At 45.4% G+C, this 22,639-nt stretch overlaps 1 protein-coding gene across 3 annotated transcripts in view; it reads right to left on the bottom strand.

Annotated features, from left to right (window-relative positions):
• The window catches only part of LOC139276446 (alpha-1,2-mannosyltransferase ALG9-like), a 308,641-nt gene that overhangs the window by 109,074 nt on the left and 176,928 nt on the right, over nucleotides 1-22,639 (bottom strand). For all 3 annotated transcript variants that reach the window (XM_070894450.1, XM_070894449.1, XM_070894452.1), the window contains one exon: nucleotides 6,094-6,224. In XM_070894450.1, the coding sequence (XP_070750551.1) occupies nucleotides 6,094-6,224 (131 nt within the window). The remainder of the gene's footprint in view (nucleotides 1-6,093; nucleotides 6,225-22,639) is intronic.

The following is a 22,639-nucleotide window of genomic DNA, read 5'->3' as shown; positions in this document are numbered from 1 at the left end:
CGTCATCAAGGTCCAGGTTGGTGATTGGAGCGTGGGCAGGCACAGAAGGAGCGGTGAGGTCAGAGCCCAGGAGCAGCGAGTGATCGCGGAGCGACGAGATCGGGGCCGAGGCGAGGGCCCAGGGGCAGCACGGGCCAGCCCACACTGCGATATGTGTGCACACTAACTCCGTGCAGCAGAGCTGGTCTCCAGTCGCCTTGGTTAACCCTTGCCACTGGACCAAGACCTAGCTCTGTCAAGCCTGTGTGGTGGCTGGTGTGCAACGGTCACCCCACGTTAAAAAAATCCACGCACAGGCATCTTCCACCCTTCAACATACAGTTCAGGACCTGAAATATTAGATCCTTCATTGAAACACCGGTGAACTCATCGAACTTGACTCTTTTTAGCGTGGAAGCACGTCATCCTCGATTCGAGGGACCACCTATGATGATGATGAGTGATTGCTTGTCCAGATTGCCAAACTACTGCAGACAGTATTACGAGTCAGTCGTGAGTCACCAGATAGGGGCGGCCGGTTCCCTTTCCTGAATTAGTGACCTAAACCAACAGTTTCCCACTAACATTTTCTGGTAGCAGTTCTGGTTTACTGAATTCTATTTCACAACTTGCTATGGTAGAATTTGAACTCTCCATCTCTGCATTTGCTAGTCACCCTAATGAACTGCAAATCAGTCTTTTCCTCCCAAATTGTACACTTTCACCATGAAATTCATCTCGGGCAGTGGACAGAACAACAAGAACATCAGCTTGAATTGAGCGGTTTCGGGCAGTATCGGATCATCCACCTGTTATACGCAGTGCCTGAAATTCAGCTCCACTCTGTCCTGAACCGGGAGCCAATGTAGGTCAGCTAGCACAGGGGCGATGGGTGAACAGGGCTTGGTGAGAGTTAGGACATGGGCAGCAGAATCCGGAGATTTTCTGCCCCATCAGGAGTCGAGAACTGGTGTAGATCCTCTCGGAAAGCGAATAGTATTTGATGGAGTCTACCACTAGGCTCAGCCGTGGCCAGGGAGACACCTAGATAGAGTGGATAGGAAGGACATAGTTCCCTTAACAGAGGGGTCAATAACATAGATTTAAAGTAATTGGTAGGAGGTTTAGAGGGGATTTGAGGAGAAATATTTTCACCCAGAGGATGTCTATTTAATCATCTTTGGAACAGAGGAGGCTGAGGGAAGACCATTGAGGTGTATAAAATGATGAGGGGCCTGGATAGAGTGGATAGATTCAATAACCAGGGGGCATAAATTTAAAGTAATTGGTAGGAGGTTTAGAGGGGATTTGAGGAGAAATGCTTTCACCCAGAGGGTGGTGTGGGTCTGGAACCCACTGCCTGAAAGGGTGGTAGAGGCAGAAACCCTCATCGCATTTAAAAAGTACTCAGATATGCACTTGAAGTGCCGTAACCTACAGGGCTATGGACCTAGAGCTGGAAAATGGGATTAGGCTGGGTGGCTCTTTGTCAGCTGGCACGGACACGATGGGCCGAACGGCCGCCTTCTATGCCGTAAATCTCTCTGATTCTATGACTTCAGGAACACCAGGGAAAATGGACAGCAGGAACTATTTGAAAGAGACAGGTCTGGGCCCCCACACACATGCAAAATAGGGATGTAAGGCAATTTCTATGCTTTATTTTACCTGTGAAAAGTTTGTCAAAGCCATCCCGCTAAATTTGTCAGAGGTCAGTGATGCACAGGTAATTGCAAAATTTCCTGAGGATAAAAAGCACAGACAACACGATGACAGACCAATGGGATGTCTCGGTGTTTTAGTGAATCACCTGCCTGGGTGGGCGGGGGAGAGGGGGCCTAGACTGCGAGCTGGAATGTTTCACTAAGGTCGAAAAAGACATTCAGTTTTCTCAAGGATGCCTTTCCTGCTGGCTGAAGCCCAGAGCAGATGCTGTGCAGCACTCCCTGTTCAATGTTCCAGTTGCTGAGTGGGTACATGGGGAACAAAGGGACCTAATTGGAGAGCCTACAAGCAGAATAAATCTGCTGGCTTACACTTCTCCACCGCTTAATTATTAAGTCTGAAGTTTAGCATAGAGCAGGAGTGCTCTCATCTGCTCTGGGCATGTCAGCATTTACCGCCCACAACCCAAATCTACACGTCTATTTGCGCTGACTCGCATCAGTTTGTGGAAACACTTGACTCATTTTCCGATGCGGTTTTCCATTCAGGACGATGACCTCCAAAAGAAATGGAAAGGTCATCAATGGAAAAAGCAAAAGAAAAGGCAGGGGGAGGTCTTGGGTGTCAAACATGCTGGATGACAGAGCAGGCAGAAGGCTGTGGGTTCAAGACCCACTCGAGACTCGAGCTAAAATCTAGACCGATTCTCCAGTGCAGTTCTGAGGGAGTGCTGCACTGTCGGAGGTGCCATCTTTCGGATGAGGAGGTTGAACCGAAGCCCCCTCAGGTGAACATAAAAGATCCCTTGGCGCTACTTGTAAGGGAGTTAGAATGGAAGAATAGTACAGCACAGAAGGAGGCCATTCAGCCCATTGAGTCTGCACCGGCAAGTTATCCCGGTGTCCCGGCCAATATTTATCCCTCAATCAACATCACTAAAAGTGATTATCTGGGTATTATCACATTGCTATTTGAGAGAGCTTGCTGTGCACAATTTGGCTGCCACGTTTCTTACATTACAACAGAGGCTCCACTCCAAAAGTACTTAATTGGCTGGAAAGCGCTTTGGAACATCCTAAGGCCATGAAAGGCACTATATAAATAAGAACATAAGAAATAGGAACAGGAGTAAGCCATACGGCCCCTCGAGCCTGCTCCGTCATTCAATAAGATCATGGCTGATCTGATCATGGACTCAGCTCCACTTCCCCGCCTAGTCCCCCTAACCTCTTATCCCCTTATCATTTAAGAAACTGTATATTTCTGTCTTAAATTTATTCAATGTCCCAACTTCCACAGCTCTGAGGCAGAAAATTCCACAGATTTACAACCCTCAGAGAAGAAATTTCTCCTCATCTCAGTTTTAAATGGGCGGCCCCTTATTCTAAGATCAGGCCCTCTAGTTCTAGTCTCCCCCATCAGTGGAAACATCCTCTCTGCATCCACCTTGTCAAGCCTCCTCATAATCTTATACAATAAGATCACCTCTCATCCTTCTGAATTCCAATGAGTAGAGGCCCAACCTACTCAACCTTTCCTCATAAATCAACCCCCCTCATCCCCGGAATCAACCTAGTGAACCTTCTCTGAACTGCCTCCAAAGCAAGTATATCCTTTCGTAAATATGGAAACCAAACTGTATGCAGTATTCCAGGTGTGGCCTCACCAATACCTTATATAGCTGTAGCAAGACTTCCCTGCTTTTATACTCCATCCCCTTTGCAATAAAGGCCAAGATTCCATTGGCCTTCCTGATCACCTGCTGTACCTGCATACTATCCTTTTGTGTTTCATGCACAAGTACCCCCAGGTCCCGCTGTACTGCAGCACTTTGTAATCTTTCTCCAGTTAAATAATAACTTGCTCTTTGATTTTATTTTCTGCCGAAGTGCATAACCTCACACTTTCCAACATTATACTCCATCTGCCAAATTTTTGCCCACTCACTTAGCCTGTCTATGTCCTTTTGCAGATTTTTTGTATCCTCCTCACACATTGCTTTTCCTCCCACCTTTGTATCGTCGGCAAACTTGGCTACGTTACACTCAGTCCCTTCTTCTAAGTCGTTAATATAGATTGTAAATAGTTGGGGTCCCAGCACTGATCCCTGCAGCACCCCACTAGTTATTGGTTGTCAACCAGAGAATGAACCATTTATCCCGACTTTCTGTTTTCTGTTAGTAAGCCAATCCTCTATCCATGCTAATATATTACCGCCAACCCCATGAACTTTTATCTTGCGCAGTAACCTTTTATGTGGCACCTTGTCAAATGCCTTCTGGAAGTCCAAGACTTTTTTTTCTATCCGATACTGGACTGAGGCAAGAGAATACACATGTGGAACAGGAGTAGAACCATCAGATCGGGAAAAGGATTAAGAGAATAAACAGGTCCAATTCAACAAGGGCGTACAGATTAATTTGGATCCCAGCAGAGGTCAGAATACATACTTGTGTGCAGTGTGCACGACTGCAGTATAATTTTAGTCATAATTTGATTTTTTAATTTCCCCTTAAAACAGATGAGAGTATTCGAGTTAAACACTGTACCATTGCAGTTTCCTGAAACTAGGCACACAGCAATTTAACAGGATTAAAGTTTACAAAAGAAATGCACCACGTCAGCATGATTTGTTTACATTCCGTCACTCCAAAATATGCATCGCTAATCCGCGGATTGTGGCTGTGGAGCCTGCAGGAGTTGTTACAAATTCGAAAACCAAGGTCTCGAGTACCGTAGCAACACGGCGGTAAAGGTCCTGCTAATCTGGGGTCTAGGCCGCTGGTGCCTCCTTCTCAAGGTCAGGTTTGCATCAATTGTTTAAAAGTATCTGCAGCTTTCTCCAGATTCAGCTGAGGCCCTTCACCCTTAAAGCAATGGAGCTCACAATGCAGCCCAGGAGCCACGCCTTCCTTCATCTCTAGCCCTGGCAAATATTGCTGGGGTGGGGAGTGGGGTGGGGCGGGGGGCTTTGTGCTTTACCCCTCTGCCCTTGCTGTTCTCCTATGAGACAAAGCATAAGAACATATGAAAGAGGAGCAGGAGTAGACCGTTTGGCCCCTTCGAGCCTCCTCCACCATTTAATAAGATCATGGCTGATCTGAATTTGGGCTCGGCTCCACTCCCTGTCCGCTCCCCATAACCCTTCACTCCCTTATCATTCAAAAATCTGTCTATCTCCATCTTAAATATATTCAATGACCCAGCCTCCACAGCTCTGGGGAAGAGATCTCCACAGATTCACGACCCTCAGAGAAGAAATTACTCCTCATCTCAGTACTAAATGGGCGGCCCCTTATTCTGAAACTATGCCCACTAGTTCTAGATTCCCCCACGAGTGGAAACATCCTCTCTGCATCTACCCTGTCAAGCTACCTCAGAATCTTGTATGTTTCAATAAGATCACCTCTCATTCTTCGAAACTCTAATGAGTATAGGCCCAACCTGCTCAACCTTTCTTTATAAATCAACCCCTTCATCTCAGGAATTAACCTTGTGAATCTTCTCAGAACTGCCTCCAATGCAAGTATATCCTTCCTTAAATAAGGAGACCAAAACTGTATGCAGTGCTCTAGGTGTGGCCTCACCAATACCCTGTGCAGCGAGCGAGTATTAGACAGGGCCTCAGCTATTCCAGCAAAAGTAAGATCGGCAATCTCCCAACGCAACACAATTAAAATCAAAAACTCACCACGTTGAGATATTATGGGCGAGGCACTTTGCTGTGTAATATGCTGGACTGATGCACTCCTGGGAGGCAAGACATTGTTCAGGCATATACCCCCAAACACAGCAAACACAAGATTATTTTTGGTGTGGCATCCTGTTGCCAGTGGAAGCGTAGCAAAATATTAGTAGATTGAGAGAAAACGCCAGAGATATGTTTTTAATAGTAGAGAAAGCAGACCGACTGGGCAGTAAATTAGGAGCAATCACATGGAAACCAATCAGGATTGTCAACTAGGAAGCAAGTCAAATCAATATTAACATAAATCGAAGTAACATAAATTTAATTGTGTTCGCTCCATGTTAGGCAGCAAGAGTCAGAATCGGTTGGCAGGTATAAACGTCCATCAAACTTGCAACATACTTTCAGCAACACACACAATAAATCTAAAAACAGGAGACTCAGAAAATACAATGCAGTCTCGGTGCTTGGTCAGGATTGTTGCTCAGAGACTGGCATATTCACTGTCTCTGGGGCTTTTCATTCAAAATCTGAGATATTTGACCAGCAGACTGCACGGCATGTACAAGTGTAGAAATCATGCCAACGGTCACAGTATGTCGTGTCAAACCACTTGCCCTACTTTTTGTGGGCTCAATTGTGCCATGAAATAACAGTTGTGTGGAAACTGAAAACCATCATTTATTAGGGTTATAGTTCTAGCCCTTGGCAAGAAGCCCCTTAGCATAACGGTTTTGCTATTTAATGGAATACAGGCTCACCTTGTGACATCCAAGAAGGGTTTGTATGCTACCGTCATCCATTCTTCTTTGTTTGCCGAATATCTGGGCTCCCGGGGAGTCTCTGTCTCTCTATCGAGATCGACCAAGTAATGGCACTGTTTGACGTCAACCTGAGGAGACCAATTTAAAATATGTTGTGGTAACTCTCAGAACATGTGCGACCGTTCAAGTGCAAATGAAAGTTGAGTGTGTGGAAAAGATGAATTTGCTTGTATACTGATACAATAAAACATTACATTCACTGCTTTAAGCCCATATCATTGCATCTTATTCAAAAAATATTTAAAAGATTTAGTTATATCTCATAGTAACACTCTTAACTCTGAGTCAGTAGACTGCGGGTTCAAGTTCCACTCCAGAACTTGAGCACACAATCTAGACCGACTGTTCAGCACAGTACTAAGGGAATGCTGCATTGACTGAAGTGCCATCTTTCGAGTGGTACATTTAACCAAAGCCCCGTTTATGGCTCGGTGCCAAATTTTGTTTGGTAACACTCCAGTGTAGTGCCATGGGCCATTTTATTGTGTTAAAGGCGCTATATAAATGCAAGTTGTTGATGTTGAGGTCCTGTCAATCAGACAGTTGTTATGTATACATTAATACATCAGTGGAATCAGCTTAAAATCTGAGTTTTCACTTGACTAGGTTCCGGAGGCAGCAAGAAATTTCACAGAATTTTATCACCTTAGACATGTTACTCGTCATTACTAATCTTAGAATAATTACATAACTTGTTTGCTGATAACAGCGAATTGGGGAGTATGGCAGTTTTGGCAAGGATTGTAAAAGACTGAAGGAAGATGTAGATATGCTACTAGGATGGGCAAATAGATGGCAAGTGCAATTCAATGTTCAGAAATGTGAAGTAATACATTTTGGAAGAATAGGGAAAAGACGACCCATCTTTAATAGTCATTCTTAATGGAGTAGAGAACTAGAAGAACCTAGGTGTGCACAAACACATTCTTTAAAAGGTGGCAGCGTAAGCCTAAGATAACAAAAAGGCAATGGAATCATTGGATTTTGTATCTAGCAGCACTGAATCCAGTAGCAAGGAGGTCATGTCCAAATTGTACTGGAATTTAGTTAGGACACAGTTGAATATCATGTATAATTCTGGACTGGAAAAGATATAAAACCAATGGAAAAGATGCAGCATCATTTCAATAAGATGTATAAAGAGAGACTTGAGAAGGTACGGTATTTTTCAGTTGAGTTGAGAAGGTTGTGTGACCTGATAGAGCACTTGAAGATTATGAAGGATTAGAACAGGATAAATAGTGATAGATTGCATTACTGCTCGGTGATATGGTAAGGAGCACAAATTTAAGATAATCACATAATGATTTAAAGGGGAGGTCAGATAAATTTATTTGCAGAGGGACGTTAGAATGTGGAATTGTCTTCCACAAACCATCGTCAAAGCAGAGTCCATAAGTAATGTTACAAAGAAGATTATAGAACTGTTTGAAAAATAGGAACATTAAAAAGGTATGAGAATTGAGCAGGGAACTGGGATCAGACAGAACTGCTATAGCTGGGACAGGCTCAGTGGGCCAAATGGCCTAGTCCAGTTCCTATAAAACAGGCATGCTCAACAGGCATCCGCGAACAGTTTTTGAGGGGTCTGCAAGATTCTACACACCCACTCGGTCCCCCAGCCCCTCTTCCTCTGGAGCTCACTTCAATTACCTGAGGAGTATGAGCTGAGCATGCGGTGCCAGCTAGTGGATATGCAGCAGGTAAGAGCTCTAAAAGGAGCAAGTAATAAACCCCAGGACTGCTGCCCAGCAGACAGATAGCAGAGTGCAACGCAGCGAGATTGAACTAGGTGGCTCATTTGGAGAAAAACAGCAGCACAGATTTGATGTGTCAAATGGCCTAGTTATGTGCTGTAATACTTCATGACACTCCTGTGCAGTGCTGAGGGAGTGCTGCACTGTCGGAGGTGCGGTCTTTCGGGTGAGACGTTAAACCATCTGCTCTCTCAGGTGGACATAACAGATCCCATGGCACCATTTCGAAGAAGAGCAGGGGAGTTATTCTCGGAGTCCTGGCCATTATTTATCCCTCAATCAACATAACAAACACAGATTTTCTGGTCATTATCATGTTGCTGAGAGCTTGCTGTGCGCAAGTTGGCTGCCGCGTTTCCTACATTACAACATGACTACACTTCAAAACGTACTTCATTGGCTGTAAAGCGCTTTGAGACGTCCGGTGGTCATGAAAGTCGCTATAGAAATGCAAGTCGTTCTTTATGTGTATGTCAGAAGGAAGCGACTCAATGGCTTTGTCTCGTTTCTTTCTGTAAGCATCTAATTCAATTCCTCCCCCTCAGGTGGCATTTCATGTTAGAAATGTTCATCAAGGTCATTAACATCTTCTATTCCCTTCCAGCTGCCCAATTCTAAAGAGGGAACTCAATATCTCTCGTTTCTTTGTTTTAAGTTTCCGTGTTTTCCTCTGCTGGTGGCTCTGCAAAGGCAGGACATGACTGAAATTCATCAACTGGGGAACTTTGCACTCAGTCTCCTTGAAGTAAGGTGGATTCACACTGCTTTAGGTAAAGCCGCATTTGGATAATGTGTTCTCCATTTATGCTGCACCAGGCTTGTGAATAATGTAAATGAACTTGAGAATAGTGTCAGCTGTGGCTCATGGGGTAGCCCCCTCGCCTCCGAGTCGGAAGGTTGTGGGTTCAAGTCCCACACCAGGGACTTGTGAACACAAATCTAAGCTGACACTCCCAGTGCAGTGCTGAGGGAGTGCTGCACTGTCCGAGGTGCCGTCTTTTGGATGAGACGTTGAGAGCAGACGGGGCCTCGGTTTAAGTGGATGTAAAAGATCCCATGGCACTATTTCGAAGAAGAGCAGGGGAGTTATCCCCGGTGTCCTGGTCAATATTTATCCCTCAATCAACATAACAAAAACAGATTATCTGGTCATTATCACGTTGCTGTTTGTGGGAGCTTGCTGTGTGCAAATTGGCTGCCGCGTTTCCTACATTACAACAGTGAATACACTCCAAAATAAAAGTATTTAATTGGCTGCAAAGCACTTTGAAACATCCGGTGGTCGTGAAAGGCGCTATATAAATGCAAATCTTTCTTTAAAAGATGTACAGTAAAGGTGATAATGTGGAGTGGTTACATAGTAATTAGGCCCCACTTTTAATTTGAGGTGGGAGTCGTACGGTTGGGGGCCGAAATGGAGGGCAAACAGTCTGGAGCTCTGCAATGTTGAAGTCCAGGAGAGTTTAACTCCCGGAGCTTTATCTGCATGGGCCCAGTGAATCTGCTGCCCGAAATCGGCTCAGCTAACAAGAGTGTATTTGAGCAACACAGGACAGGAAAGTCTGATCTGGATTGTGTTGGCTTGGCTGATCTCAGCCAAGGTTGCAGTCGAGCCTGTGCTCCAGGCCTCAGCCTCAGGAATACCTCCACCCACCCCAGACTTTGCCACTCCCAGTTACCGGGTAACAGGAAAAAAAACTTTGCTCCATTCCTGCTTCAACTTGGGTCTTGTGTCACACTTCCAGTTCCCATAATCCAACCAACTGCTCAACTTTCTGGTGTCATGTTGCAATCTTTGTCCAACTGATGATCTCCCATCTCCCAGACTCCCATTGAACATCACCGTAATCATCATCGTAGGCAGTCCCTCGGAATCGAGGAAGACTTGCTTCCACTCCTGAAGTGAGTTCTTTGGTGGCTGAACAGTCCAATACGAGAGCCACAGACTCTGTCACAGGTGGGATAGATAGTCGTTGAGGGAAGGGGTGGGTGGGACTGGTTTACCGCACGCTCTTTCCGCTGCCTGCGCTTGATTCCTGCATGCTCTCGGCCGGACTCACAATGGTAAAGGAGAGACCCCAGAAGTATCAGAACGTGCTAAAATGGATTACAGGATATTAGGGGTACAAATAGGGCTAAGTAATCACGAAAGAAGTTAAGGATAATGGTAAAAACTCTCTCAAATCAGCATGGTAGAATAACTTGATAAGTTAGGGGATTTAACATTAACAATCCTATGGGTGAGATGTTGGTATATGCTACAGTTCCGAAGAAAAAAAACTCTGGACACTGGATAGCATGAAGAAATCGCTGGGCACTGGACTGGAAGCAGGCAAGCAGTATCTATCTTTAAAAAGGATGACAAAACTGATCCATTAGCCTTATATAACAGGTAAAATAATAGAACCTAGGCTGGAGAAGTAATTGTACATTACCAATTTAATAAAAGGCAAGCGTGGATTTGGCTGTATATCCTGCTTGAGAAGCTCCTGGATATCTTTGAGGACATTGTAAATAAAATGGAATAAATAGCAGTCTTTTGATAAAGGTCCACATGACAGACTTCCTAATGAACAAAAAGTCACAGAACCCCAGGGTAGAACAAGGAAACTGGTTAAAGTAATAGGAAAATAAATAAATACTCGGGATAGGTGTAACAATGTCATATGAGGGGTGGGGAGATGGGGTGTAGTGGGGAGGAAGACAAAACGTTGAACATGTCAGCTGTGGCTCAGTGGGTGGCACACTCGCCTCGGAGCCCAAAGGTTGCGGGAGTCCCACTCCCGGGACATGAGCACATAAATCTAGGCCGCACTCCAGTGCAGTGCTCAAGGAGTGCTGCACTGTCAGAGGTGCCGTCTTTCAGATGAGACGTTAAACCGAAGCCCTGTCTGCTCTCTCAGGTGGACATAAAGATCCCATGGCACTATTTCGAAGAAGCTCAGGGGATTCTCGAAACATAGAAACTTAGAAAATAGATGCAGGAGTAGGCCATTCGGCCCTTTGGTCCTGGTCAATCAACATCACCAAAACAGATTTTCTGGTCATTATCACATTGCTGTTTGTGGGAGCTTGCTGTGCACAAATTGGCTGCCGTGTTTCCACATTTAAACAGTGACTACACTCCAAAAGTACTTCATTGGCTTTAAGACATCCGGTGAGTGTGATAGGCGCTATATAAATGCTTGCTTTGAATCTACATAAATAACGCGGACACAGAAACCTACTGTAAACTGGTCAAACTGACTGAAAAAAATCGGGAAAGTAGTAGAGACAAATAGTAAGTGAATTACAGTACAAACAGGAATCTGTTCAACCTCCACCGCCTCCAGGCTATCCTCCGTCATCGAATTACAGTACATAGTCGACACTTGCGTCTGCGCACATGCGGAGGCGTACGAGAGCATGGGCCTTACACTAAACATCCGTAAGACGAAGGTCCTCTACCAACCTGCCCCCACCACACAGCACTGCCCCCAGGTTATCAAAATCAACAACGAGGCCTTGGACATCGTGGATCATTTTCCATACCTCGGGAGTCGACTGTAAACAAAGGCAGACATCGACGACAAGGTCCAACACTGCCTTTGATGTGCCAGTGCAGCCTTCGGTCGTCTGTGGAAGAGTGTGTTTCAAGACCAGGACCTCAAACCCGGCACCAAGCTCATGGTTTACAGACCAGTCGTGATACCTGCCTTCCTATATGGCTCAGAGATATGGACTATGTACAGCAGGCACCTCAAAGCACTGGAGAAGTACCACCAACGCTGCCGCTGCAAGATCTTGCAAATCCATTGGCAGGATAGGCACACCAATGTCAGTGTTCTCACTCAGGCCAACATCCCCAGCATCGAAGCACCGACCACGCTTGATCAGCTCCGCTGGACGGTCCACATCGTCCTCATGCCTGACACAAGACTCCCAAAGCAAGCGCTCTACTCAGAGCTCCGACACGGCAAGCGAGTCCCAGGTGGGCAGAGGAAACGCTTCAGGGACACCCTCAAAGCCTCCGTGAAAAAGTGCAACATCCCCACCGGCACCTGGGAATCCCTGGCCTAAGACCACCCAAAGTGGAGGAAAAGCATCCGGGAAGGCGATGAACACCTCGAGTCTCTTCACCGAGAGCAAGCTGAAGCCAAGCATTGGCAGTGGAAGGAGCGTGTGTCAATCCAAGCTCCCCACCCACCCTTTCCTTCAACCACCGTCTGCCCCACCTGCGACAGAGACTTAGGTCCTGCATTGGCGTGTGCAGTCACCTGAGAACTCATTTTTAGTGAGGAAGCAAGCTATCCTCGACTCCGAGCGACTGCCTAAAAAGAGTGCCTCGCAAAAATGTTTAGACTGGTTACACATTTGGACACATGGCAAATGATATTCGGCAATGGTAACTAGGTCACAAAAAAGGAAATACAGGAATATAATTAACAGAATTGAATTAGCACAGGAGATCTTAAAAAGGAGTGTGTGTGTTATAGTAAGCATCACATTTAATGTCCAGATAATGTGATGGAGCAATTGAAAAAAGTCAAAAGAATGCATTTCAGTCCTCTGGCTAGAAATTATGCTGCAGTTTCACACAAAGAAGACGATGTTCCGTTTTGGTCACGTCACAACAAAAACATACTTGTGTGGAGACCCATCAACTACCGGACAACTTTGTACAAAGACGCAAGGTGTTTATATGTATAGATAAGTGTATGTAATAATACCCAATAATGATATAAGCCATCAATACCTGCTTCCCTCTCTCTTCCTCTCCTCCTTCCTACAGAACCGCCTGGCTTTTTCCTTCTTTACCCACCTCCTGCCCCCCCTCCCCCTCCCCCTCCCCCGCCCCCTCCCCCTCGGGTGCGATGAGCCTCGACTCCAGTTTCCCATAACCAGTCCCTCAGGATCCTTACACTTGCGTCAAAAAGGTTACACAGAGGAGCGATAAGACTGATTCCAAGCGGAAAACGAATGAGCTGTCAGGAGACATTGAGAAATATTTCGCTTTAGGCTCCAGAGGAAATGTCCTACTTATTTAAATACCATTTAAAATGTTGTATATTTTGATGAGGTGCCTCTTTTATTTAAAAAAAATCACTTAAAAAGTAAACTTAGGACAGACACCAGGAAAAATGTTTGGGATAATCTAAAGTCCAAGATTCCAAATGGAATTAAATGCCATAATAGGACAGGTAATGTACTAGAGGGATGAGCTTCAATACGTCAAATGGCCTCTTCTTATCATTAACTTTTCTTGTAACTGGACACTTGGATGTTCAGCACACACTGAACTGCAAGGAGAGACAGAGCATTCAGAACAACGAAGGGAAGGGAAGGGGAGGGGAGAAAGCGGGTCGAAAAAGGAGAGAGATAAATTGTTCTGGATTTTCTCCTGTTCTCTCTTTATGTGGCAAGACCCTTACTGTGTGATTTACGAACTGGGGCAGCCATTCTGCCTGTATGCAAACTAGATGCTTCAGCACCAAAGAAAACCTGTTCAGAAACAATCTATTTAGAATCTTCAGTCTTTGCTGTCTTTACACCACTTTATATAGCACCATAACCCAGGTCGTTGATTGTAGCGTGGGCAGGTACAGCAGGAGCAGCGAGGTCGGGGTGAAGGAGCGGCGAGAGACTGTATAGTGATGTGATCGGGGTTTAGGGGAGGCGTGAGTTCGGGGCCCCAGAAGAGGAAAGGGCCCAGCACACACGGCAATATGTGTAGACACTAGGTCCATGCAGCAGAGTTGGTCCAGTGGCAGTAATCCTTGCCACTGGACCAAGACCTCGCTCTGTCAAGCCCGTGTGGCTGGTGTGCAACGGCCACCCCACGTTAAAAAAATCCACGCACAGGCATCTTCCACCCTTCAACATGGAGTTCGGGATCTGGAATATTAGGTCCTTCATTGAAACCTGTGAACACATCCCTTTTTGGGATGGAAGCAAGTCATCCTTGATACGAGGGACTGCCTATGATGATGATGATGATAAGTGCTGTAGAGTAAATGACAGTATAGAGCCCAAAATGGCAGATAACTATTGGTGTTTAAGTTTGCTCAGACTGCTGAAAGAAAGGCATCGCTGATAACTTACAAGATGTATTAAATTTATCGACCAGTTGAACATGCATTATTTTCCGAGACCGAGTCAAAATAGTTATTAAGACATGCTCCATTTACAAAGATCAAGAGTTAAGACGATTCAGAGTGTCAGATTCTTATCAATTAAGCATTACAGTACCAATACCCAACATCTATGCTTTGAACTAGAATAATTGTAGGCATCAGTTGACAGTTAACAAGAAACACTTCTACACACAAAGGGTGGTTGAAGTTTGAAACTCTCTTCTGCAAACGGCAATTGATGCGAGATCAATTGTTAATTTGACATCTGATTGATAGCCTTATGTTAACCGAATGTGTTAAGGGATATGGGCCAAAGGCAGATCAGCCATGATCTCACTGAATGGCGGAGCAGGCTCATGGGGCTGAATGGCCTCCTCTTGTTCCTAGGTTTGTCACTGCTAGTTTCCCAACAGTGGATTCAATGGACCGTACCCATGCACTCATTAACAAGCTGAAAACACACGTGCGGACTATAACAGGAAAAGTTTGCAGACTATTAATATGCAGATGGTAGAGTCAGGGATATTATCACACACGTGTCTCCATGCCAATGTCTTGGCCGTATCCAAGACTCCACCTCTCCCACCCCACCCTACAGGTGCATCTCACGCACCCCCATAGCCCCCTGCGGCTGGAAAATTCAGAGCCTGCTCACCCATCACTGCAGCCATATTGCCCCCTCAGCTCCCCGCCCCAGCGAAAGTAGCCAATCTGCTCTACGAAGGGGGAAAAAAAAATGCCACCCTTTCTTTGGAGGTCCAGACCACTTTCCTGGACTGGACCCCAGCTGTGGAGCCCACTTTCACCCATCAGGATATGCCAGGTCCAGACTGAACCAGGAAAGTGGGAATTTCCAGTGCAGTGTATTTGTTTCATGGGTTCTTTGCTGAAAAATTCACAGCTACACATTTGCTGTAATGAACTTGGCTGGTTTACTAGCAAAGGTTTAACAATCAAACTGAACACTAACAGTTCATCCACCAGGCTCACAACTGCACGCCTCATCGCGGGGAACCTGAACTCAATTAACTGGAGTATTATTGAGTGGACATCACATCACTGACTGAGCCACTCACAGTGCAACAGCTCCAGAAACCTGTGAGTATGTTCACACGTGCATACATTACACCCAGCAGTCTTCATCCCCAGTTCTGATCCCTGACATTTTCCCTCCGAGGGGCGTGTGGGAAACTCCCTGCTACCTTCACTCATGCTGGATAGTGTCTGCATGTGGCCCTGAGCAAACATGCCCTGCTCTCCCCCTGGGAGGTACTTGGGGCTGGATTTTCCGGTCTTTTACACTCCGGGTTTTGCCCCGGAGCGGCGTGAAAGGTGGCGGAGAGGTCTCCTGTGCTCCGCCGCGATCCTCCGGTCTGGTTTAGCGATGGCACGGAGCAGCACCGCCGGGAAGAGCTGCGCCAGGTGTGCACCGCCCCTGGTTGCGACACTGCCGCGAGTTTAGAGTCTTGCACGACCCGTCCGCCCGGAAGTGCGCCCGCAATGACCGACTCGGAAATCAGGGCGGTCCAACGATGCCATTGGCTGAGAGGAAGGTAAAGTACTATAAACTAAGTGCGAGTGTTTTTTGTTTAAAATGTATGTGTGATTTGTGTTGCGGCGGCGTGGGCAATGTTTTAGGAATGTTTTTATGTTTTTGGGGGTTTACCACCCCACTCCTTCCCCCCCAGGTGTCTCTCGGAGCGCTCCTGGCCCAGCTCTTTAGCTCGGGAGTTTCCCATCCTTGTGTCGAGAGAGGTGTACAAACCTCCCTTAGCGCTGCGCCTCCTGACTTAGGGCCCAACTTCCCAAACTTAGATAAAAGCGCAAACTATTCCCGGCCGCTAACTTTCCCGCCCTGCCGCCACTATCGCCCCGAAAACAGAAAAGCCGAAAGTCCAGTCCTTGAACTTTGGATTCCTACCATTTTGATCCCACAAGTCAAATGCATACAGGAACGTCTTGCTTGTTGAGGGGATACATTTCCACTTTGAGAATTAGGCCTCGGCACTCAAATTGTGTCACCAACAGTAACCCACCAATTTCAATGGGTTGCTGTCGACACTGTAACCAGATAACCTCAGCATAGAGTCAGGTGATTAACACCGGAACGTGAATGTAAACAAAGTTCGGAGACGGATTCTGTTATGAAACCGAGTTAAATGCAAGAGCTCCTTCTTGTAAATAAGTCTGTTTAAAACCAAGGAAAACCATGACCTACTGATAAGATAGTGTGTCAGCCAGAAACTCTTGACTCTGGCATCCCTTTAATTATGTGTTTCATTGAATTTGAAAAATATTGAATGCATCAGCTGAAGGTATTTCAAAAAGGTTAGACAAAGATAAGACTTTCCCAAAGCTATGTTCTCTAAGGATTGTCTGAAATGGTTTTAGAAACCACAATTCTTTTGTATTCATCATCATAGGCAGTCTACTCCTGAAGTGAGTTCTTCGGTGGCTGAACAGTCCAATATGAGAGTCACAAACTCTGTCCCACCTGTGACAGATAAGTTGTTGAGGGAAGGGATGGGTGGGACTGGTTTGCCGCACGCTCTTTCCGCTGTCCACGCTTGATTTCTGCATGTTCTCGCCGTTGAGACTCGAGGTGCTCAGCGTCCTCCCGGATGCACTTCCTCCACTTAGGGCGGTCTTTGGCCAGGGACTCCCAGGTGTCAGTGGGGATATCGCACGTTTTCAGGGAGGCTTTGAGGGTGCCCTTGTAAAGTTTCCACTGCCCACCTTTGGATCGTTTGCCGTAAGGAGCTCCGCATAGAGCACTTGCTTTGGGAGTCTCATGTCTGGCATGCGGCCTGCCCAGCGAAGTTGATCGAGTGCGGTCAGTGCTTCAATGCTGCGGATGTTGGCCTGGACGAGGACACTGATGTTGGTGCGCCTGTCCTCCCAGGGGATTTGTAGGATCTTGCGGAGACATCGTTGGTGATATATCTCCAGTGACTTGAGGTATCTTCTGTACATCGTCCATGACTCTGAGCCATACAGGAGGGCGGGTATTACTGCAGCCCTGTAGACCATGAGCTTGATGGTAGATTTAAGGGCCTGGTCTTCGAACACCCTTTTCCTCAGGCGGCCGAAGGCTGCACTGGTGCACTGGAGGCTGTGTTCCATCTCCGCATCAACGTCTGCTTTTGTTGATAAGAGGCTCCCGAGGTATGGGAAATGGTCCACATTGTCAAGGGCCACGCCGTGGATCTTGATGACTGGGGGGGCAGTGCTGTGCGGCGAGGACAGGCTGGTGGAGGATCTTTGTCTTACGGATGTTTAGCGTATTATTTCCACATGGTTACAATTCCTGGCAGACAAACACTGTGAAGTTTAACAAATTAATTGGCCCCAATACAATCTCTGGAGCCAGCCTGGTCTTTATTACAGACAGCATCATTTATCACGCCTGCATTGATCTCTTTGACACCTTTCCCTTTCAGTGCTGGTCAAGCAAACTGTGAGAGCAGCACTGTGATTAACAGTGTAAATAACCATTGAAAGGAGAGGGTGACCGATAATAGGCACAGCTCCCATCACGACAGGGAACAGTGGGCCAAACTTAGCGCCACAGACTAACTGGCTCCAAAGTGGCTGCCTTGCTCAATTCGGGCCTAAAGCCGAATCCTGTTTGGTGCCAGCCTGCTTTTGTTTTCCCCAACACGGAATAATTCAGAGACCAAGCTGGCAGGAAATCAAAAGGTTTTTGCATCCCAATAACTGGACCAGCTGAACGTCTGCGTAGCAGCAGTTAGTTCAGAGTTGACATCCTATAAAACATGATTTCAGGGGGGAAAAAAAACAGGAACTGCACAGGTGCCTGAAACAGAAAGGTGACAATCTGAGCAGTTAACTTATTTTTATTTGTCAGGTGCTAACTGACCTTATGTGCCCTTGCAGCAATCTCTGCTTTTATTTCAAATAACAGACTTCACGATTCAGACAGCAATGCTAATGGACAGTCAGCCTTACAGTTAAAATATCCTGCTCCCACCAATGCACATTTTACCAACGTGAACTCATTTCCTTTCACAAGCATTCAGGTTCAGATTAAGTGGCCCCTGGGCAACACAAACCTCAAATTTTTGCTGGTATAACAACAGTCATTGCGTTCCTGTGCTCGCTGACCTACATTGGCTCCCAGTTAAGCAACGCCTCAATTTCAAAATTCTCATCCCTGTTTTCAAATCCCTCCATGGCCTCGCCCCTCCCTATCTCTGTAATCTCCTCCAGCTCCACAACAACACCCTCCTCCCCCCCACCCCGAGATATCTGTGCTCCTCTAATTCTGCCCTCGAGCATCCCTGATTATAATCGCACAACCATTGACAGCTGTGCCTTCTATTGCCAAGGCCCTAAGCTCTGGAACTCCCTCTCTAAATCTCTCTGCCTCTAACTCCTTTAAGACGCTCCTTAAAACCTACATCTTTGGTCACCTGCTCTAATTTCTCCTTATGTGGCTTGGTGTCAATTTTTTTTTTCTTATAATACTCCTGTGAACGTTGGAATGTTTTACTATGTTAAAGGCGCTATATGAATACAAGTTGTTGTTCCAAAAAAGTATTTAATTGTACAAAGCTCTTTGGGATGGTCTGATGCTGTAATAAACATCATTATTTCTTTCTAATGATAAGCTGTTAGATACACTTTCTAATAGTTTTCTAACAACAACAATTTGGCTTTCTATTACGCCTTTAATGTAGTAAAACATACCAAGGTGCTTCACAGGAACGTTACTAAACAAAATTTGAGAGCGAGTCACATATTGAGATATTAGGACAGGTAACCAAATGCTTGATCAAAAAGACAGGTTTTAGGAGCGTTTTAAAGGGGAGGAGAGAGGTAGAGAGGCAAAGAGGTCTAGGGAGAGAATTCCAAAGCTCAGGGCCTTGGCAGCTGAAGGCACGGCCACCAATGGTGGAGCGACTAAAACCAGGGATGCAAAAGAACCAATGGCATTAGGCCATGCACTTCCAACGAGGAAGTGTTTATATTTTGATAGTCCTTTCCAAATACCCAGAAAGACGCTGCCTTGAGGGGAATTTATCTGTTGCAATGGTGGAGTTGTGCTTAAACAAGCCTACATCCTTAGGCCACAAAATGTAATTCCCGTGGGGAAGTGCTCCAAATAAATATATTCCAAGGTCAGCTAGAGGCTAATTACAATTGCTGAGGGGAGTTGGTGTTGCATACAAAACCTCATCTCCTTCTCTCGAGGAGTTACTAGATTTTTAAGTCCAGCAGAGACCAGAGGCTTACTTTCTTTTTTCTCACACTTTAAAAAATAAAATTGCTCATTTGTGATTTGTTGCTGTTTTATGTATAATGTTTCAGCCAATCAGAAGCAAGCATGACATAGACTTTGCATCAGTGACACTTCCCGGAATGTTTTTACATCCTTAATCCAAGATTCCCACAACCATTTACAATTAACTACCAAATAATAATCTTAGACTCGAAAACAAAAGTATTTGTAATCCTTCCCTGGAGTATTCTTTAGCAAAATATAATGTACTGTTGTCAAACTTTCACTGCTGTAGTATTTTGACAAGTACAATAGTCATTGCAGTTACTGTGGTTTTTTTTTATTGAGACAATCAAAGTATAAATTGCAATCACATCACTTGCTGCCATGAAATAACTTAAATAACTCCCAATCTGGTGCTGCGTGCGTGTGTGTGTGTGTGTTGTGGTGTGTGCAAGGATCATTTTCCACTAGGAACATAAAGATGCCAAGCTTGATTCAGAAGTAATCTATTCACTTTCACGACTAAAGTATTACGACCATTCGGTAAGAAGAGAAAAGCCACAAAGTAAAATTAGATACTTTAGCAATCTAGATATCAATTCGTGTTGTGTTGTGGAGGGTTGTGGAGTGTGTGTTATGGCGCATGTGTGTTATGGTACGTGTGCATGTGCTGTGGTGCGTGGGCGTGTATGCTTGGTGGGGATGGAAATTCTGGCAGATGTATTGCATTTTTGGTTGAGCAACGCCTCGATTTCAAAATTCTCATCCTCGTTTTCAAATTTCTCCATGACCTCGCTCCTTCCCATCTCTATAATCGTCGCCGGCCCCACAACCACGCCCCCCACCCCGCCCCCCTCATCCCCCACGAGATATCTGCACTCCTCTAATTCTGCCCTCTTGAACATCCCTGATTATAATCACTCAACCGTTGGTGGCCGTGGCTTTGCCTTCTATTGCCTCGGCCCCAAGCTCTGGAATTCCCCACCTAATACTTTTGCCCTCACTACCTCGTGCCTTGGGATATTTTACTATGTTAAAGGCATTATATAAATATAAGTTGTTGTTGTGGGACTTGTACTTGTACGTGTGCGTGTGTTGTGGTGCCTGTGCTGTAGCGTGTCTGCATGTATTGTGGCGCGTGCGTGTGTTATGGTGTGTACACGCACCGAGGTGGAGAACGTGCATCCGGGAGGGCGTTGAGCTCTTCGAATCTCAACGGCGAGAACGTGAAGAGGCCAAGCGCAGGCAGCGGAAGTCCCACCCATCCCTTCCCTCGACGAAAGTCTATCCCACCTGTAACAGGGTCCGTGGCTCTCTTATTGAACTGTTCAGCCACCAAAGAACTCACTTTAGGAGTGGAAGCAAGTCTTCCTCGATTCCGAGGGACAGCCTATGAAATGGGCGTGTGTTTATGTTTGGTGTGGATGGAAATTCTGGCAGATGTATTGCATTTTTGGTTAGCACTTGTCAAATAGCTTACAATGCTGTACCAAGACGTTTTTATCCTTATTATTATTTTTATTAGGAGTGCCATAGGGAAGAAAAACTTTCTCCTATATGCCTCCTGGTAGCATATTCCAGGAACACCACTGGCAGCATTCCATGGAGATAAGTGTGGAATCTCCAGCAGGGGTATGAGAAAAAAAGTACCACTGTTTTTATGTATATGGGAATTTACAACTTTGATTTACCTTGTACATTTTCACTGCATTTGTGAGTATTAAGGTCCAGGAACGACTCTAGAAACAGTCAGTGCTTCCTGCCCAATCGTCAGGTTAGGGTTAGTGGAAGAATTCATGCAACGCTACAACTAGGAATGGAATGGTTCACGGATACTAAAGAACAAAGAAGCTGGGGGTGCATTAAAATAAACACTCACAACCCCGCAACCAACATTGCACTAAATATCCCAACAAGTTAAATTCGGGAAGCTGTTGAACTGTAAATATATTAAGAGTTGAAAAACAGCAAAGGAGTTCAGTTGCACCCGCAAACTAATCCAATCTTAAAATGGCGCTGGATGAGGGATGAGGTAATGCAGTGAATTATACAGCGGTCTTCATCCCTTGGGATGTGGGATCAAGATCAGACCAGGCTGATTGGATAAAGGTCTCCGCTGTGAGAAGAGCCAAGATGAAACTAGTACAGACTGGCAGTGTCACGGTGCAGTCACTGGACCACTGGCATGGAGAAAAGAGGGAAAAAAAGCAACTTGATCTCTATTTAGCACCATTTGCCCCAGAAAAAAATGAAAAAAATAAAACTGGACAGGAAGTGCAGACTAGTAACTAAGGACATGCCAAGCTCACTTAAAGGCTAATGATTCTGGCCAGATCCTGAGTTCGACTAGAGGGCACTTTCTGTTGCTGAAGATGTTTCTCCGTAGACTGGCAAATGCTTGTAAATCCCAGGTTCCCCAATGTCGGGGGAAAAAAAACATGAAATCAACATCTTGCTAAATAATGCTTTGCATCTGTAACAACATTTAATGTTCGAAGCAGCAAAGACTCAAAAACTTTACTCATCGCTATACAGTTAAGTTACTCAGTTGGTACCATGGGAAGTAACAAATAGGTGAAACCGAGTTTAAGTGGGTAATTCAATCCGAGTGTTGATTTTTCTAAACTTCTTGAGTTGCGATGAAGGACGTCACCAGAAATATCCGATTGAATTACTTCCATGTAACTCACTGCCAACTGATCCCTTATCTTACAAGTATTGGAGCTCTGGCTGTGTTTCTCTTTTATGTTCATGTGCTGACATTTGGAACAAAGTAAACAGCGACCACAGCCAAAGCAAGCCAAGTCCCACAAGGAAGGTGAGGAGCCGTGGAAACTAGAATAGAAGGCAGACAAAAACACTGCACCATGTTCTTAGAGTAAGAGGGCAAAGGGAGAAAATTGTTCCCATAACTCCAAGGTCATTATTGGTGTTTGATGCAGATGGAGTAGATGGGCTGTCAGTGGCCATGTCAAAGTGACTAGAAAGATACGGCGAAAGGAAATAGAATTACGGCTGCAACAAGCTTCAAAACCCTTTCTTCCCGTTGTATATTAAGTATTTCGTCCTGGTCTGGTTTTGTGAAGTGGTCACACACATTAAATCGTCATGGACACATATGCAAAGCATTTCAGCTTCTTCCTCAACTTCAGATTTGAATTTTTGTTCATTAAATTGAAAACCCACTTTGATGAAGCTATGGGTCCGATTGAAGTATCGGAACAATCGTCTTACTGAAGATTATTCCCAAGTGTTGAACCAAACTTCAATAGAAATGTTCAATTGCTCCTTTACACTTGCTGCAGATTTATTAATGCTTGTTTCAAATACATAATGTCACCGAAAATCGATGCCTTTGCAGCGTATTT

Source organism: Pristiophorus japonicus, chromosome 11, assembly GCF_044704955.1.
Source record: "Pristiophorus japonicus isolate sPriJap1 chromosome 11, sPriJap1.hap1, whole genome shotgun sequence".
Lineage (NCBI taxonomy): Eukaryota > Metazoa > Chordata > Chondrichthyes > Pristiophoridae > Pristiophorus > Pristiophorus japonicus.
This window is presented reverse-complemented; position numbering and strand designations above follow the sequence as displayed.